A 20,113-nucleotide genomic window follows, 5' to 3' on the forward strand; every position below is an offset into this window, starting at 1 on the left:
TTTGCTAAGGAAGTTACAGATCCTGTGGAGACAGATCGACTTATTTCAAAAAGTTACTCAAAACGTTTGTCAAATGAGATTTTTTTGTTTCTGATTTAAGGAATCAAGCTACTGCTGATGAAATGCCTACCAACAGCAACCAGCTAAACATCCCGTTAAAAGTAACAGTGAAGATTGACAAAGATCCACTCCTGGATTATGGATTTCTCCTATCAAAAGGCACGCCGATATGTGTGAACTCTGTCACTGCAGGTAAACACCCGGGGAGAGCAGGGACACAGATGGATTTGAAACATGATTGCCATGAGGATTGGAAAGAGGGGCCTCCATCATCTCTCCTGACCTTGCTCTAGCATTCCTCCCATACCTGTACAAGCCTCCGACAATCGTTTTAGCGTTAGAGTACCATTTTGTCTTGGACAATGAAATATTTATTTATTGGGGTACAGCATGGAACTTTGAGCTGCACCGCCCAGAAACCCCTACCCTACACCCCCACTCCCCGGTTTAACCCTAGCCTAATCTCAGGACAATTTACCATGACCAATTAATAGACCAACTGGTGCTGTGGGAGGAAACCCACGCAGTCACGGAGAGAACGTACAAACTTCTTATAGGCGGTGGCAGGAATTGAACCTGGGCCTCTGGTACTGTAAAGTGTTGTGTTACAGTCCTGCACCATATGCACAAAATCAAATTAACACTCCGATTCTTGTCTGTCTTCTTATTCTAGTACAGTTAAAGGAAGAGAAAGCTTTGGACATGAAATAAGCAGATCATTCAATACTTTCCATTTTGTATTGTATATCAAATTTGATAATGATGTAGAAGCTATCCATTCAGCCCATTGAGTTTATGTTGGCTCACAGAGCTACCCCATCAATCCAATTTCCCTCCAATCTATCCTGTCACACATGTTCCTTAACATCCTCCAGACCCACCCCCTACCCTCCAGAACCATTCCACTACCCACCTGACCCATTCCACTACCCTTCTGACCCATCCCTCTACCTTCCTGACCCATCCCACTACCCTCCAGACCCGCCCCACTACCCTCCAGACCTGCCCCACTACCCTCCTGACCCATCCCTCCACCCTCATGACCTGCCCACTACCCTCCTGACCCATCCCTCTACCTTCCTGACCCATCCCTCTACCCTCCAGACCCGTCCCAATACCCTCCTGACCCGTTCCTCTACCCTCCAGACCTGTCCCACTACCCTCCTGACCTGTCCCTCTACCCTCCTGACCTGTCCCTCTACCCTCCTGACCTGCCCCACTACCATCCTGACCTGCCCACTACCCTCCTGACCCGTCCCTCTACCTTCCTGACTCATCCCACTACCCTCCAGACCCGTCCCAATACCCTCCTGACCCATCCCTCTACCCTCCAGACCCATCCCACTACTCTCCTGACCCGTCCCTCTACCTTCCTGACCCATCCCTCTACCCTCCAGACCCGTCCCACTACCCTCCTGACCTGTCCCTCTACCTTCCTGACCCATCCCACTACCCTCCAGACCCGTCCCAATACCCTCCTGACCCATCCCTCTACCCTCCAGACCCGTCCCACTACCCTCCTGACCTGTCCCTCTACCCTCCAGACCCGTCCCAATACCCTCCTGACCCATCCCTCTACCCTCCAGACCCGTCCCACTACCCTCCTGACCCATCCCTCTACCTTCCTGACCCATCCCTCTACCCTCCAGACCCATCCCACTACCCTCCTGACCTGTCCCTCTACCCTCCTGACCTGTCCCTCTACCCTCCTGACCTGCCCCACTACTCTCCTGACTCTCCCACTACTGGTTGAGGGGTAATAACTGTTTCTGAACCTGGTGGTGTGGGTCCTGAGGCTCCTGTGCCTCCTTCCTGATGGCAGCAGCGAGAAGAGAGCATGGCCTGGGTGGTGGGGATGCTTGATGGTGGATGCTGTTTTCTTGTGGCACTCCTTGTAAGTGAGCATAATGGTGCGGAGGGCATGGCCTGTGTGGTGGGGTCTCCTGTGATGGATGATGTTTTCTTGCAACAAGACGCTTTGTAGATGCACTCTATGGTGAGGAGTCTTACCCATAGTGGACTGAGGTGTATCCACTACTTTTTGTAGGCTCTCCCATTCAATCCATTCCATACCAGGCTGTAATGCAACCAATCTCCACTGCACATCTATAAAAGTTCGTCAGAGTTTTAGATGACATGCTGAATCTTCACAAACTTCCAAGAAAGTAGAGGTGTTGCTATGCTTTCATTGTAATGGCATTTACGTGTTGGACCTAGAACCAATCCTCTGAGATGATAGCACTGAGGAATTTAAAGTTGCTGACCGTCTCCACCTCTGATCCCCCAATGAGGACTGGCTCATGGATCTCCAGTTTCCTCCTCCTGATTCAATAATCAGCTCCTTTGTCTTGCTGACATTGGGGGAGAGGGTGTTGTTATGACACCATCAAGCCAGATTTTCAATCTAACTCTTATATGCTGAATTGTCACCATCTTTGATTCAGCCAACGACAGTGATGCCAACAAACTTAAATACGACATTGGAGCTGTGCTTATCCATACAGTCATAAGTGTAAAGTGAGCAGAGCAGAGGCTAAGCACATGACCTTGTGGAGCACCTGTGCTGATGGAGATTATGGAGATGTGTTACCAATCTGATCTGACTGGGAAATTGAGGATCCAATTTTACCAGGAGGTATTGAGGCCAAGGTCTTGAAGCTTATTGATCAGTTTTGAGAGGGTGATAGTAATGAATGCTGAGCTGTAGTCCATGAAGAGCATCCTGATGTATGCATCTTCGCTATCGAGAGATGTTCCAGGGTTGAGTGAAGAGCCAATGAGATGGCATCTGCTGTTGACCTGTTGCTCCAGTAGGCAAACTGCAGTAGATCCAAGTTGTTCCTCAGGCAGATGTTGATATGGTTCAACACCAACCTCTCAAAGCACATCGTCACTGTGGGTGTAAGTCCTATTGGATGATAGTCTTTAAGGCAGGTTACCACGTTCTTCTTGGGCACCAATATAATTGAAGCAGATGGGTATCTCAGTCTGCTGAAGCAAGAGGTTAAAGATATCAATGAACACTCTAGCCAGCTGATCAGCACAGGTCTTCATTTCTGGGCCAAGTGCCGGGTCTGAGCCAGATGCTTTCCATGGGTTCAACCTCCTGAAGGATGCTCTCTCATTGGCCTCAGAGACTGAAATCACAGGGTTATTGGGGGCTGTGGGTGTTCAGGAAGGTTCCTCCATGCTTTGATGGTCAAAGTGAGCATAGAAGGCATCGAGCTCATTTGGGGGAAGCGAAGCCTTGTTGTCACATACGTTGCCTGGTTTCACTTTGTAGGAGGTGATAACATTCAATGCCCTGCCACAGCTGTCCAGCATCCTTCAGAGATTCAAGTTTGGTCTGGAATTGCCAATTTGCATGTGACGTGGCTTTCTGGATTTTACTGGGACACCAGACTTGAACACTACTGATCTGACCCTCAGTGGATTGGTGGACCCAGGGCTTCTGCTTGGGGAATGAGTTTGTAGGGACACATTCATCCATGACTGTATGTATAAAGTCTGTGACAACTATGGCATATTCGTCCAGAGCCTCTGAGTCCTTGAACATGGCCCAGTCCACCTATTCGAAACAATCCCGTTGCCCTTCCTCTTTGTTGTCCTTATCTCTGGAGCCTAGCTCTTTAGTCTCTGCCTGTATGCTGGTAAAAGGAGGACAGTCATATGGTCAGATTTCCTGAAATGTGCTCGAGGGATGGCACGCTCGGCATTCCTGGTGTAGTATAATAGTGGTGCCCTTAGGAAAGTGGCATTTGGGGGAAGCCCATGTACAATGTCTATAAAAAGTATTCACCACTCCCCCCACTCCTCCCCGGGAAGTTTTCATGTTTTATTGTTTTAAAACATTGAATCACAGTGGATTTAATTTGGCTTTTTTGACACTGATCAACAGAAAAAGACTTTCATGTCTAAGTGAAAACAGAAAGTTACAAAGTGATCTAAATTAATCACAAATATAAAACAAAAAATAATTGATTGCATAAATATTCAGCCCCCTTTAATATGACACACCAAATCATCACTGGTGCAGCCAATTAGTTTTAGAAGTCACACAATTAGTTAAATGGAGATCCATTTCTGGAGACCTGTGTGTAGTCAAGGTGTTTCAATTGATTGTAGTAAAAATACTCCTGTATCTGGAAGGTCCAGCTGCTGGTGAGTCAGTATCCTGGCGAAAGCTATACCATGAAGACAAAACAATACTCCAAGCAACTCTGCAAAAAGGTTATTGAAAAGCACAAGTCAGGAGATGGATGTTAGAACATCTCCAAGTCACTGAATATCCCTTGGAGTACTGTTAAGTCAATCATCAAGAAATGGAAAGAATATGGCACAGCTGCAAATCTGCCTTGAGCAGGTTGTCCTCAAAAACTGAGTGACCGTGCAAGAAGGGGACTAGTGAGGGAGGCCACCAAGAGACCTATGGCATCTCTGGAGGTGTTACAAGCTTCAGTGGCTGAGATGGAAGAGACTGAGCATACAACAACTGTTGTCTGGGTGCTTCACCAGTTGCAGCTTTATGGGAGAGTGGCAAAGAGAAAGCCACTTTTGAAAAAAATCTCACATGAAATCTCATCTACAGTTTGCCAGAAGGCACGTAGGAGACTCTGAAGTCAGCTAGAAGAAGGTTCTATGGTCTGATGAAACCAAAATTGAGGTTTTTGGCCATCAGACTAAATGTTATGTTTGGCACAAGTCAAACACCGCACGTCATCAAAAACTCACCATCCCTACCATGAAGCATGGTAGTGGCTGCATCGTGCTGTGGGGATGCTTCACTGCAGCAGGCCCTGGCAGGCTTGTGAAGGTAGAGGGTAAAATGAATGTGGCAAATACAGGGAAATCCTGGAGGAAAACCTGATGCAGTCTGCAAGAGAATGCTACCTTGTTGCAGACTGTGACTTGGGAGAATATTTGTTTTCCAGCAAGACAATAACCCCAAGCATAAAGCCAAAGCAACACAGGAATGGTTTAAAAATCAACAAAGTTAATGTCTTTGAGTGGCCAAGTCAGAGTCCAGACCTAAATCCAAATGAGAACTGTTCACTCATGATCCCCGTGAATCTGACAGAGCTTGAGCAGTTTTGTAAAGAAGAATGGGGAAAAATTTCAGTGTCCAGATGTGCAAAGCTGATAGAGATCTATCCACACAGACTCAAGGTTGTAATTGCTGCAAAGGTGCATCTAATAAATACTGACCTGAAGGGGTAAGTAATTATATGATCAATTATTTTGCATCTAATAATTGTAATAAATTTAAACCAATTTGCAGAAATTTATTTTTACTGACATGAGTTTTTTCTGTTGATCAGTGTCAAAAAGCCAAATTAAATCCACTGTGATTCATTGTTGTAAACCAATAAAACACAAAAACTTCTGGGGGGTTTGCTGAATACTTCTTATAGGTACTGTAGACACAGGGAAAATGTCGTGCAATCTCACTACAGACAACACTGGAGATCAGAATCAACCCCGAGCTTCTGAAGCAATGAAGCAGCTGCTCTACCTCCTGAGACACAGGGCATGTCGAGCAAGGAGGAGCTGATATTACTGTACCTCCTGTGCCATGGCATGTCGAGCAGGAAGGAGCTGATATTACTGCCCATTCAAGCAGTATAATGTAAAATTGAATCAGGCTTTTCAGGCTGGAGGTTAGGCATGCAGGGCAAAGAAATTTGGAAGTCACTTCTGCAAATAGTAATTGATGCTCGGTCAATTGTTTAAAGAAACCTGAAACCAATGGATGTTTATTGTTGAAATGCATTAAAAGACATGGGGGGGGGGGAGCAGAAAGAGATATGAAAGGATAATCACAGAAAAGCTCGATCAAGGTGAAACTGGATCAGCCCTAAGTGACGACATGACCTTCACTTATTCTTCTGTTCCATAACTGGCAAAGCAGCTGCATACTGGGCTCGCTGTTCTGAAGTTTTCCTGGCAGGTGCTGGACAGTGGAATCAATACAGCTTAATGTGCAAAGATCAGTTCCAAAGCTGCTGTAGGGCTTTTTGACAAGTTCTTCCATTCCCACAGGATTGTTGGACACAGCTGAACATGCAGTAGGGGAAGTATTTCTGCAGATCATTTTCACCTTTTGCTTAGGCCCATCCAGCTCCCCAAATGGTCTGAACCAAGGACCAGTGAGAGAGAAGTAAGTGGTAAGGATTCAGTTGCCAATGCTGGGCAAACTGCCACAGAAACTTTCATGTCATGTTTATACTTAAAGCCTGAAGCCCAATTTCAAGTTGGTCCTCCAGTTTCTAGTCTGTAGGACCAATTTAGGCCCAATACAGACCCATATAATCTTTCTCCTCTGGAGAAACAGCAGATACGTGAACTTGACCACCTGATCTTGGACAGCATTTAAAATGCAGAACTGTGAATGTTTCTGGCTTTGAAAGTGCTTTCAGTCTAGAGCTCTGTATAGAGGGTTCTGTGGAGCAACAGATCCTTTGTCACTCTCAGAATGTCTAATGCAGCTATTTACCTACCTAGAGGCAGAAGTGGGCAGGGATTTACTGCTGCTTCTGTCTCAGGACACACATCAACTACCTTCAGTTGGAATATTCCCCTGCCAATAACTCACTGTCATTTTGGGAACTGTAATACTTGTGGCTAATGGCTTCCTATACACAGTGCTATTATTGTGTGAGATTCTCATCGGCTAACTCCATAAAACAAATCACAAACAAGAGAAAATCTGCAGATGCTGGAAATCCAAGCAACACACACAAAATACTGGAGGAACTCAGCAGGTCAGGTGGCAGCTTTGGAAAAAAGTACAGTTTACGTTTCAAGCTGAGACCCTTCAGCAGAACTGGGGAGAAAAAGCTGAGGAGTAGATTTGAAAGGTGGGGGGAGTGGAGGGAGAAGCACAGGGTGATAGGTCAAACCGGGAGAGGGAAGGGTGAAGTAAAGAGCTGGGAAGTTGATTGGTGAAAGAGATACAGGGCTGGAGAAGGGGGAGTCTGATAGGAGAGGACAGAAGGCCATGGAAGAAAGAAAAACAGGGCGGAGAACCAGAGGGAGGTGAAGGGCAGGAAAGGAAGTAAGGTGAGAGAGAGGAAAAGGGGGATGGGGAATGGTGAAAGGGGTGTTGGGGGGCATTACTGGAAATTAGAGAAATCAATGTTTATGCCATCAGGTTGGAGACTACCTAAACAGAATATCAGGTGTTGTTCCTCCAGCTTAAGTGTGGCCTCATCACGACAGTGGAGGAGGCCATGGATGGACATATTGGAATGGGAATGGGAAGTGGAATTAAAATGGGTGGCCACTGGGAGATCCCGCTTGTTCTGGCTGATGGAGAGTAGATGCTCGGCAAAGTGGTCTCCCGATCTACATCGGTTCTCACTGATATACAAGATGCAAAACACAGTAAATGACCCCGACAGACCACTGAACCTGCTGACTCCAACGCCAGCAGGCCTGGATGTTTTCAGACTGCAACCCTTGATAGCGACCTCAACAGCTCTAACGATCCCGAGCAGACTCGTAACCCGGACTCCACCGCCATCGGTGCAAGGCCCAATGACCCCGGACACCTCCAGAGTGCCGATTGTGCAACCTCCAGCTCCAACTCCGGCCTTGACCTCCAGGCCGGGACTTCACCTGTTGCCGCTGGAACTGCCGTCTCCCCTCACACCCACCACTCCGCAATCCCATCTCTCTCAGGTCCCACCGGCAGCTCCTGGGTCCTCGGAGACTCCGTCTTCCTCTCACCCCACCATCCATGAACACTCCAGACTTCCCTTCCCCTCTGACACTACCAACCTCCTTCCCCCTCTGATCCCAGCTCTCATCCATTCCGAGTTTTCACCATTCCCTCCAACCTTCCCCTCAGACACTACCAACCCCCTTTACCCTCCGATCCCAGCTCTCATCCATTCCGAGTTTTCACCATTCCCTCCAACCTTCCCCTCAGACACTACCAACCCCCTTTACCCTCCGATCCCAGCTCTCATCCATTCCGAGTTTTCACCATTCCCTCCAACCTTCCCCTCAGACACTACCAAACCCCTTCCCCCTCTGATCCCAGTTCTCATCATGCCAGGTTTTCACCATTCCCTCCGACCTTCCCCTCTCTGAGGCAGAACGTTCTGTTCTCAATCAGGATCTCACCTTTGTCACCCATTCCCTCCGACCTTCCCCTCTCTGAGGCAGAACGTTCTGTCCTCAATCAGGGCCTCACCTTTGTCACCCATTCCCTCTGACCTTCCCCTCTCTGAGGCAGAATGTTCTGTCCTCAATCAGGGCCTCACCTTTGTCACCCATTCCCTCCGACCTTCCCTCTCTGAGGCAGAACGTTCTGTCCTCAATCAGGGCCTCACCTTTGTCACCCATTCCCTCCGACCTTCCCTCTCTGAGGCAGAATGTTCTGTCCTCAATCAGGGCCTCACCTTTGTCACCCATTCCCTCCGACCTTCCCCTCTCTGAGGCAGAACGTTCTGTCCTCAATCAGGGCCTCACCTTTGTCACCCATTCCCCTCCGACCTTCCCCTCTCTGAGGCAGAACGTTCTGTCCTCAATCAGGGCCTCACCTTTGTCACCCATTCCCCTTGACCTTCCCCTCTCTGAGGCAAAACGTTCTGTCCTCAATCAGGGCCTCACCTTTGTCACCCATTCCCTCCGACCTTCCCCTCTCTGAGGCAGAACGTTCTGTCCTCAATCAGGGCCTCACCTTTGTCACCCATTCCCTCCGACCTTCCCCTCTCTGAGGCAGAACGTTCTGTCCTCAATCAGGGCCTCACCTTTGTCACCCATTCCCTCCGACCTTCCCCTCTCTGAGGCAAAACGTTCTGTCCTCAATCAGGGCCTCACCTTTGTCACCCATTCCCTCCGACCTTCCCCTCTCTGAGGCAGAACGTTCTGTCCTCAATCAGGGCCTCACCTTTGTCACCCATTCCCTCCGACCTTCCCCTCTCTGAGGCAAAACGTTCTGTCCTCAATCAGGATCTCACCTTTGTCACCCATTCCCTCCGACCTTCCCCTCTCTGAGGCAGAATGTTCTGTCCTCAATCAGGGCCTCACCTTTGTCACCCATTCCCTCCGACCTTCCCTCTCTGAGGCAGAACGTTCTGTCCTCAATCAGGGCCTCACCTTTGTCACCCATTCCCTCCGACCTTCCCTCTCTGAGGCAGAACGTTCTGTCCTCAATCAGGGCCTCACCTTTGTCACCCATTCCCTCCGACCTTCCCCTCTCTGAGGCAAAACGTTCTGTCCTCAATCAGGATCTCACCTTTGTCACCCATTCCCTCTGACCTTCCCCTCTCTGAGGCAGAACGTTCTGTCCTCAATCAGGGCCTCACCTTTGTCACCCATTCCCTCCGACCTTCCCCTCTCTGAGGCAAAACGTTCTGTCCTCAATCAGGGCCTCACCTTTGTCACCCATTCCCTCTGACCTTCCCCTCTCTGAGGCAGAACGTTCTGTCCTCAATCAGGGCTTCACCTTTGTCACCCATTCCCTTTGACCTTCCCCTCTCTGAGGCAGAACGTTCTGTCCTCAATCAGGGCCTCACCTTTGTCACCCATTCCCTCCGACCTTCCCCTCTCTGAGGCAGAACGTTCTGTCCTCAATCAGGGCCTCACCTTTGTCACCCATTCCCTCCGACCTTCCCCTCTCTGAGGCAGAACGTTCTGTCCTCAATCAGGGCCTCACCTTTGTCACCCATTCCCTCTGACCTTCTCTCTCTGAGGCAGAACGTTCTGTCCTCAATCAGGGCCTCACCTTTGTCACCCATTCCCTCTGACCTTCTCTCTCTGAGGCAGAACGTTCTGTCCTCAATCAGGGCCTCACCTTTGTCACCCATTCCCTCCGACCTTCCCCTCTCTGAGGCAGAACATTCTGTCCTCAGTAAAGGCCTCACCTCCTATTCCAACCTCACTCCTTCCAAATGCTCTGCTCTCCACACTAATCCTAAACTCACCATCAAACCCACAGATCTCTCAGTGAGATCCCTTCAGTCCCTCACTACCTGTATTCGTGACACTTCCCACTCTCTGGATCTTTACAAGGATTTCAGGTTCCCTGGCCCCCATCATCTTATTTTTACTATGAGTGTCCACCTCCATCCCCCACCAGGAAGGACTCAAAGCTCTCCACTTCCTTCTGGACACCCGATCCAACCAGTTCCCCTCCACCACCACTCACCTCTGTCTGGCGGAAATTGTCCTCACTCTAAATAATTTCTCTTTGGCTCCTCCCACTTCCTTCAAACAAAAGATGAGGCTATGGACACTCGCATGGGTTCCAGTTATGCCTGCCTGTTTGTCGGATACGTGGAACAGTCTATGATCCAAGCCTACACTGGTGTTTCCCGCAGTTTTCCTCCGCTACTTCAACAACTGCATTGGTGCTGCTTCCTGCACCCACACTGAACTTGTTGACCTCATCCACTTTGCCTCCAGCTTCCACTGCCCCCTCCCCTTTCGATCTCTGTCTCTGTCTCTGGAGACAGCTTATCCTCTGATGTCTATTACAAACCCACGGATTCTCACAGCTACCTGGATTATATCTCATCCCACCCTGCCACTTGTAAAAACGCCATCCCCTTCGCTCAATTCCTTTGTCTCTCAACATTTGCTCTCGGGATGAGGTTTTTCATTCTAGAACGAAGGAGATGTTGTCCATTTTCAAAGAGAGGGGCTTCCCTTCCTCCACCATCAACGCTGCCCTCCACCGCATCTCATTTCAGCACGTCTGCTCTTACCCCATCTTCCCGCCACCCTACCAGGGATAGGGCTCCCCTTGTCCTCACCTACCACCCCACCAGCCTCCACATCCAGCACATAACTCTCTGAAACATCAGCTACTTCCAACAGTATCCCACCACCAAGCATATCTTCCTCACCCCCTCACTTTGTCCTTTCCACAGGGATCACTCCCTATGCCAGAGGTCGATCCTGTATGTTTGGGGGGATGTTCCGTGCAGTAGTTCCTCCACTGTAGCAAAGCTTTTCCTGGATCTTAGGCGGTTGGAAACTGGCACATCATGATGTAGCGGGTGCCGTGGATCCAAGTTCTGTTTACCTTTTCCAATTTTTGTTGTAGTGTGTCTTCGGTTCTCTGGGGGAGCAATGCCTGCAAGTCTGTAAATGATGTTAGTGGGTGTGGGGTGCAGTGTGCCCGAGATTATTTGGCAGGTTTTGTTAAGCAATGGGTCTGTTTTCTTCGCATTGGCTGATCTGCCCCACACAGGTGCACAGTATTCTGCAGGTGCGTAGCGGAGTGCTGGGGCAGTTGATCTAAGTGTGTGAGCATTGGCTCCCATTTCGTGCCTGCTAATTTTTTCGAGAGAGAGTTGCGAGAGCCAACTTTCCCTCGGAGTTTTTGGATGTGGGTGGCAAATGAGAGCGTCCTCTCCAGTGTCACGATCAGGTAAATCAGAGTCGGATGGTGTTCGAGTTTCCTTCTCACACCAGGAGATCTTGAGTTTCCTCTGGCAACAGACAGAAGCCACAGCCCCACCAAACAACACAGCGCAAGACCCACGGAAACGCTGCCAGACCCCGGGGGCACTGCTGGACAGACGGAGGTACAACACAGCGCAAGACCCACAGAAACGCTGCCAGACCCCGGGGGCACTGCTGGACAGACGGAGGTGCAACACAGCGCAAGACCCACGGAAACGCTGCCAGACCCCGGGGGCACTGCTGGACAGACGGAGGTACAACACAGCGCAAGACCCACAGAAACGCTGCCAGACCCCGGGGGCACTGCTGGACAGACGGAGGTGCAACACAGCGCAAGACCCACGGAAACGCTGCCAGACCCCGGGGGCACTGCTGGACAGACGGAGGTGCAACACAGCGCAAGACCCACGGAAACGCTGCCAGACCCCGGGGGCACTGCTGGACAGACGGAGGTACAACACAGCGCAAGACCCACGGAAACGCTGCCAGACCCCGGGGGCACTGCTGGACAGACGGAGGTGCAACACAGCGCAAGACCCACGGAAACGCTGCCAGACCCCGGGGGCACTGCTGGACAGACGGAGGTACAACACAGCGCAAGACCCACGGAAACGCTGCCAGACCCCGGGGGCACTGCTGGACAGAGCGAGAGTGGGAGTTTGTAGGACGGGAGACAATATGGTGAAGTGGGGTTTGAAGACCAGCGAATCCTGTGAGTGTGGCGAAAGGGTACAGAACATTGAACATGTTCTGCGCTACTGCCCACTCTCACCTGATTTATCTGACACTGACCTGCTCAACATCAACCAAACAACACTGGAGTGGCTGGCTGTCCGGCGTGACAAGCTACCAATGAATGACTCCCTAGGTGAGCCCCTTGTCCATTTGTCCCTCCCCACTGAACTGCCTCCTGGCACTTATCCTTGCAAGTGGAACAAATGCTACACCTGCCCCTATACTTGCTCCCTCACTACCATTCAGAGCCCCAAACAGTCCTTCCAGGTGAGGCAACATTTCATCTGTCAGTCTGTTGGGGTCATATATTGTGTTCAGTGCTCCTGGTGTGGCCTCCTGTATATCAGTGAGACCCAATGAGATTGGGAGACTGCTTCTGTGCTCCATCTGCCAGAACAAGCCAGATCTCTCAGTGGCCACCCATTTTAATTCCACTTCCCAATGCCCATTCTGACATGTCCATCCATGGCCTCCTCCACTGTTGTGATGAGGCCACATTCAGGTTGGAGGAACAATACCTTGTATTCCATTTGGCTAGCCTCCAACCTGATGGCAAGAACATCGATTTCTCCAACTTCCAGTAATGCCCCCCACCCTCCCCCTTCTTCACCACTTCCCACCCCCTTTTCCTTCTCTCACCTTTTCTCCTTGCCCGCCCATTGCCTCCCTCTGCTGCTGCTCCTCCTTTCACTTCGATTGCCTTCTCTCTCTTTCACCAATCAACGTCCCAGCTCTTAACTTCACCCCTCCTCCTCCCAGTTTCACCTATCACCTGGTGTTTCTCTCTTCCCTACCCTCACCTTTTAAATCTACCCCTCAGCTTTTTCCTCCAGTCCTGCCAAAGGGTTTTGGGCTCGAAACATTGACTGTACTTTTTCCATAGATGATGCCTGGCCTGCTGAGTTCCTCCAGCATTTTGTCTGTAAAACAAATATAAATTTAAGATAACAATTGAACATAGGACATAAGAGGCCCTTCGGCTCACGATGTTGTGCTACTCTAAGATAACATTAACACAGTGTTTCCTAACCGTTTTTAGCCCAACACCCCCTAAAGCACCTTCATACTTGCCAACGCCCCTCTGAGACACAACATACTTTCTAGCACTCCCATTGTGTGAAAACATGTCTACCATATGCGAACATGAGAAAAATAATTCTGTTTTAAATTTTTATTTGTCTTTAAACGTAGCTTACACAGTCCTTGTGCGCTGTGCAGCAGCTTCAATATCAATGTGATCCTTGATGGTTTTTAGCAAGAGTTTATCTAGTTCAAGTTGTGTCAGCAAAAGCCTTAAGTCCCCACAAATAACAATGTCCAAGCAGTTTCTGTTTTTGTGAATATGTGGTTCACTGCACTGAAGCCTCTTTCAACAAGGTAAGAGGATGGAAATGCAATGAAGAGAGGTTTAGTTCTTCTCCAAACACCAGGAAACTTCGTGTAACAGTGTAGTTGCATACCACAAAAGCGGCATATTTGAAAAGCATTTTTGCTTCTTCATCATTCTGAATTTCGATAATTTTTTCTTGAAAACTCTCTTCCTGTTCTTCATTCTTGAAAGAAGTGGGTTAATTATGCTTTACTCAGTGTGTCTATCCCCAGGATTGTGCCTTCATTATTTGGGCACACCTAAAAATCGACAGGAAACTGCACTCCCTCAATCTCAAGCACCTGAGGCTGATTCCCCTCCGGCCTCATTGTTTCATCCCCTGTATTAGTCATGGAAATCGCCTCTCCAGTCGTGGGCAAGGGTAGATCAGTAACTGATACTGATGTCGCTGTGTCCACTAACATTTCACATTGCTGGTTCCATAAAAATCAAAATAAATCAAAATCAAATTCAAGTTTAATTATCATTCAACCATGCATGAATACAACCGAATGAAACAGCATTACTCTGGGGGCAAGGAGCAAAACATACACAGTACATTCAAAATAGCAAACATCCAGAGAGTCACACAAAAAACAAATAGGAAAGGCCAGGTCCCAACCAAGCACGGACACCACGCTACACCGCCTCTATCGCCTCCTCTCCTGGACTGCAGCAGCAGGCAAGCCTGTGACTTGAGGCCCGTTCCTCGCTTCAACTGAGGCCACGCAGCTTCCCTGCCACCTGTTGCTCCACCAAACAAGGGACCCAGGACTGCGGCATCTTACATTATCAATGTCCAACAGGGTCTTGTGATTGCATGAGAAATGTCCATAATAATCTGTACTACCCTGTGCTGCCAGAGCCATGCTGTGCCGTATATTCCTTGGACACTTTGCTTTTATCAACTTGTGTATATCTATGGGGCACCTCTGGTGGATTTCTGTATTCCTGCAGGTGACCTGAATTAAGGACAACTCTGAAAAAAGCTTTGCTTCTCCCCAGGAGTGAAGGGGAGTGGGTGGTCATCATCAAGGTCAAGGGCTGGCTCAGGTCATCAGGGTTCTCAATGTGCCATTGCCTGACTTCAATAGGTACCATCCCGACAGATTTACAACCTCTCCCTCAAATATCTGCTAATTCTCACACTATACAAAATATAAACGATGGCACATACGTACAACTACAGAGAATGTACATACTCTGCTCTCTGCCACTTAAGTGCATTTGAACTTATAATGCCCATTGTATTCCTTTGCATTTAAAACTGTTACACCAAGGTTACAGATTTATTCTTAAGACACAAACACCCTCACAGTGAGTCTGTTACTGTACATTTCCCAGAACAGGTATACACACACCCACTGGCCTTCACAAACACCCTCACAATGACTGCCACTGTACAATTCCCAGAATGGGTATGCACACACCCACTGGTGTTCTGAACGGGCAGTAACCACCCTTCGCAATTGGTGGCCCCATCCTGCTGAATTACCCCAAAATGCCTGGACTCCTACACAAACACACCACACTACTTTAATATCTACCTGTTAAGCTCTCTGTTGTGTTTGTGAAAGCTTGTAATCCCGTGGTCATCAACCCGAACAGATCTAAGTGAAGATGTTAATCTTAAAAATGCTCACCCACTTAGACTGTCGAGATCGTGTCAGGAACGCGGTTGGATGGACCCAAACGCAGGACGCAGACACTGAAGTACTAGGGGGAGGGCAGGATGGGGATGCCATGGCATTTAAGGGTAGAGCTGGGGTTCACGTAGATGGAGTTCAGGAGCGGGCTCCCGGGGTTCGGGCGGGCTGAGCAGAGCGGGCTCCCGGGGTTCGGGCGGGCAGAGTGGAGCGGGCTCCCGGGGTTCGAGTCAGGTAGACAGGTCCCCGGGGTTCAGGCAGGCAGGTCTAGGTGGCTCGATAGGCTGGCAGAGAGCCCTCCTGGGGCGGGCCGCATATGTCCTGGGTAGGGACGCCTCCCAGACGGAAACACCGGAGGCCTGGGCACGACGTGGACCCCTAGGCGGGTGCGGGGCACAATCCCAAGGTTTGGGAGGAAGAGGAGGATGGGGCAGAACCCCCGCCAGGCAGCGGCAGACCGGCTGGGCCTGCCCGACAGAGGCAAGGGATAGGAACGGGCAGAACCACCGCCAGGCCACGGCAGGTCAGCCGGATCCGCCCAACGGAGGCAAGGGGTAGGAATGGGCATAGGTCCAGGGTGACCAACACAACAGTCATGATAACAGGAAAATCGGGAAAGGCCAGCAGACAGCGCGACCGTGCGAACAAAACAAACGAGCGGAGAAGTGGGACCAGCACATGGGAAGAAAGGTGGGGGAGAGGACCAACCTGGCATTACTGGTACGGGGCAGAGAAGCACGATGAGGAGTAGATCTGAGCCCGGGCGGGGTAACAAAATGCAAAGAAGAGTTCGGAGCCGGCGGAGAAACAGAACAAAACAACCACCCGCCTGGTCCCAGTCCCAAGGCCCCTTATAAACACCTGCAGCTCAACGAGTTACAGGTGTGTCTCCTTGAGCCAGGAGGGTCCTAACTAGATCACAGGTGACAGGAGGAACAACTGCAGGACCCGGAGTCCGGAGCCCTCGGACCGGATCAAAACACGGAACGCGGATTCCGGACCGGACCCTGACAGATTGTTGGTCACACGATGGGTCATGAACGTATCCGAATGTTGGGACTGTCAATGAAAGCCACTGGAGAGACATGTAGTTGGTTGTATCAAAGTCTTCATTTGACACATACAAACTGACAGTATTTGGAGTCACTCTGGGGAGAGGCTCCCTGTCCCAACATTACATCATATTTTTTACTAAAGATCAAAGGTAATAGCAGGACAATTTCTATAGTTACCATGCATTCAAAATGCTTCCTATGAATTACAAATAATTTTCAAACACTTGGTTCTTCACACCAACACTCCAGGCACCCAAAATGAATATTAATCACTGCTGTCTCTGAGTACATAGACAGGTCAAACAATTTAGTCTAGGAAGACCATTGTTCTGAGCTGCATTCATGCATATGCAGACATCTCAGGCCAGGTGTTCTTGTACATCAGTCAATGAAAGCAAGCATGCAGGTACAGCAGGCAGTGAAGAAAGCTAATGGCATGCTGGCCTTTATAACAAGAGGAATTGAGTATAGGAGTAAAGAGGTCCTTCTGCAGCTGAACAGGGCCCTGGTGAGACCCCACCTGGAGTATTGTGTGCAGTTTTGATCTCTAAATTTGAGGAAGGACATTCTTGCTATTGAGGGAGTGCAGCGTAGGTTCACAAGGTTAATTCCCAGAATGGTGGGACTGTCATATGTTGAAAGATTGGAGCGACTGGGCTTGTATACACTGGAATTTAGAAGGATGAGAGGGGATCTGATTGAAACATATAAGATTATTAAGGGATTGGACACACTGGAGGCAGGAAGCATGTTCCCGCTGATGGGTGAGTCCAGAACTAGAGGCCACAGTTTAAGAATAAGGGGTAGGCCATTTAGAACAGAGATGCGGAAAAACTTTTTCACCCAGAGAGTGGTGGATATGTGGAATGCTCTGCCCCAGAAGGCAGTGGAGGCCAAGTCTCTGGATGCATTCAAGAGAGAGTTAGATAGAGCTCTTATAGATAGCGGGGTCAAGGGATATGGGGAGAGGGCAGGAACGGGGTACTGATTGTGTATGATCAGCCATGATCACAGTGAATGGCGGTGCTGGCTAGAAGGGCTGAATGGCCTACTCCTGCACCTACTGTCTATTGTCTATTGTCAGTGAGGTGTTTTTTGCATTCATGCATATGCAGACATCACAGGCCAATGGGGTGTTTTTGGTTTACAATCAACCCCAGTCTGCAGCTCCAGGAAGACCAGTGTTCAGAGCTGCAGTTAAATTCAATCTACAATCCACATTCAGGTCTGAAGACTGGTTGCTGTTGAAATTAATATTTGCTATATTCTGTAACTCCAGACGATGCTGTAACAGGTTCATCCTTACAAAGTTTCTCACTTCATGCTTTTCTGGATTGAACTCCATCTGCCACTTCCAGCCCAGCTCTGCATCCTGTTAATGTCCAACTGTACGACAACCTTCTACACTCTCGTCATACCACCAACTTCCATGTCATTTGCAAACTTACTAACCATCCTTCCACTTCCTCATCCAAGTCATTTATAAAAATCATGAAGAGCAGGGGTCCTTGCACAGATCCCTGTGGAACACCACTGGTCACCAATCTCCAGCTGGAACAGATTCCATCTACAACCGCCCTCCGCCTTCTGTGAGCAAGCCAATTCTGAATCCGTGAAGCCAAGTTTCCCTGGATCCCGTGCCTCCTGACTTTCTGAATGAGCTTACCATGGAGAACCTTGCTGAACGCCTTAATAAAATCCATACATACCACATCCACTACTGTACCTTCATCAGTGTGTTTTGATGCTTCCTTGAAGAAGTAAATCAGGCTTGTAAAGTGCAACCAGCCCCTCACAAAGCCGTGCTGACTCGCTAATCAGACTACGCTTCTCTAAATGCTCATAAATCTTGTCTAAGAAACCACTCCAAAGGTTTGTCCACCACTGAAGTAGGACTCACTAGTCTATAATTTCAAGGATTATCCCTATTAGCTTTCTTCAAGAAAGGAGTAACATTTGGCATCCTCTAGTTTTCTGCTGAGGCAGCGTGTTGTGTCCTTGAGCAAGACACTTAACAACACATTGCTCTGCGACGACACCGGTGCCAAGCTGCTCGGGTCCTAGTGCCCTTCCCTTGGACAACATCGGTGGCGTGGAGAGGGGAAGGCTTGCAGCTTGGGCAACTGCCGGTCTCCCATACAACCCTGCCCAGGCCTGCACCCTGGAAACCTTCCAAGACACAAATCCACGGTCTCATGAGACTGACGGATGCCTATTAGTCTTCTGGTACTACTTCTGTGGCCATTGAGAACACAAAGATCAACCCCAACAGTGCAGCAATCTTTTCCCTTGCTTCCCGTGGTAACCTGAGGTTTGTCCCATCCTGCCCCGAGGACTTCACTATCCTAATGTTTTTCAAATGTTCCAACATGTCCTCTTTCTTAAGCTTGACATGTTCCAGCCTGTTCTATGCCAACCTCACCTTGATCAAAGTCCCTCTCACTGGTGAATACTGAAGCAAAGTTTTCATTAAGGACCTCCCAACCTCCTCTGTTTCCGGGCATGTGTTACCTTTTTCATTCCTACTCTCACTCTATTCATCCTTCTGTTCTTCATGTACATGTAGAATGCCTTATGGTTTTTGTTAATTCTACTCTTCAAGTGTCATGGTCCTGTCTGGTAATTTCCCATTACCTCTTTAATTGAGCCTTAAATCCCCTTGCCTGATTTCCAATCGTTCCCAGTTCAGCAAATCACACACACCTGCTTCCCATCAGTAAATGCAGGATAAAAACCCTGGAATCACAACAAGGAGCTGCCGGTTCGTTGGTCAACTCTTGTATGAGTAACCTCATTTCATGGTCATTTAGGACTGTTAGTCCTAAGTTCTGCATCGTCTCCTGGATTCCCTACGTGAACCTTGTCTCTGTATAAAGACTCTACTGGACACTGGCTTTCTGTTTGCAGTGGTGCTAATGCCTAATGACTCTGCCTCAGCGCCTGTGTCCTGCACGTGGGTTCGTCCCTAGCCACGTCCTTGCAACATCAAGACCTTTTCATGTCTCCTTCTATCTCTCTTAGTCCTTTCTTAGTTCTTTCATAGCTACCTTACAACCTTCAAGAGCCCTGTCTGATCTTCACTCCCAAAACCTAAATGCTTCCTCCCTCCTCTTTACTAAATATTCTGCATTTCTCATCAATCATGGTTCTTTTATCCTACACAAACAAAGGAAAATCTGCAGGTGCTGGAAATCCAAGCAACACACACAAAATGCTGGAGGAACTCAGCAGGCCAGGCAGCATCTATGGAAAAAAGTAAACAGGATAAAGGATGTCCTGATGAAGTGTCTTTGCCCTACCATCCATTCCCTGCTTCAACGGGACAAACCTATCCAGAACACCAGGCAATCGTACCCTAAACCCCCTCCACATATCCACCATGCACTTCCCTAACTACTGTACATACGTTCCCTATTTATGCTCCCAAATTCCAGCCTACCAGCATCATAATTGGTCCTCCCTCAATTAAATACCTCTTCATACTGTCTTCTCCTGTCCTTGTCCAAAGCTCTGCTAAAAGTCAGGGAGTTGTGGTCACTTGCTCTGAAGTGCTCACCCACCAAGATGTCTGTCACCTGCCCGAGTTCATTGCCTAGTACTAGATCCAGTATGGGCTGTCCCCTAGTCCGCCTGTTCACATATCCTTCCTGGACACACCTAATAAATTCTGCCCCATCTGAACCTCTTGCACTAAGGAGGTGCCAATCACTATTAAGGAAATTAAAGTCACCCCTGGCAACAACCCTGTTAATTTTTAACCTTTCTAAAATCTTAGCAATCTGCTCCTTGGTGCCCCTGTGCTATTGGGCCTATAAGATACTCACAATAGA

General features: G+C 48.9%; 2 protein-coding genes across 4 annotated transcripts in view; both read left to right on the forward strand.

Moving 5' to 3' along the window:
• LOC140713724 (thymosin beta-10) overlaps positions 1-20,113 on the forward strand; it is a 452,521-nt gene that overhangs the window by 195,267 nt on the left and 237,141 nt on the right. The window lies entirely within an intron of this gene.
• frmpd1a (FERM and PDZ domain containing 1a) overlaps positions 1-20,113 on the forward strand; it is a 175,401-nt gene that overhangs the window by 54,697 nt on the left and 100,591 nt on the right. For both annotated transcript variants that reach the window (XM_073024081.1, XM_073024089.1), the window contains exon 3: positions 101-252. In XM_073024081.1, the coding sequence (XP_072880182.1) occupies positions 101-252 (152 nt within the window). The remainder of the gene's footprint in view (positions 1-100; positions 253-20,113) is intronic.

The sequence above is a fragment of the Hemitrygon akajei genome, chromosome 2 (genome assembly GCF_048418815.1).
Source record: "Hemitrygon akajei chromosome 2, sHemAka1.3, whole genome shotgun sequence".
Lineage (NCBI taxonomy): Eukaryota > Metazoa > Chordata > Chondrichthyes > Myliobatiformes > Dasyatidae > Hemitrygon > Hemitrygon akajei.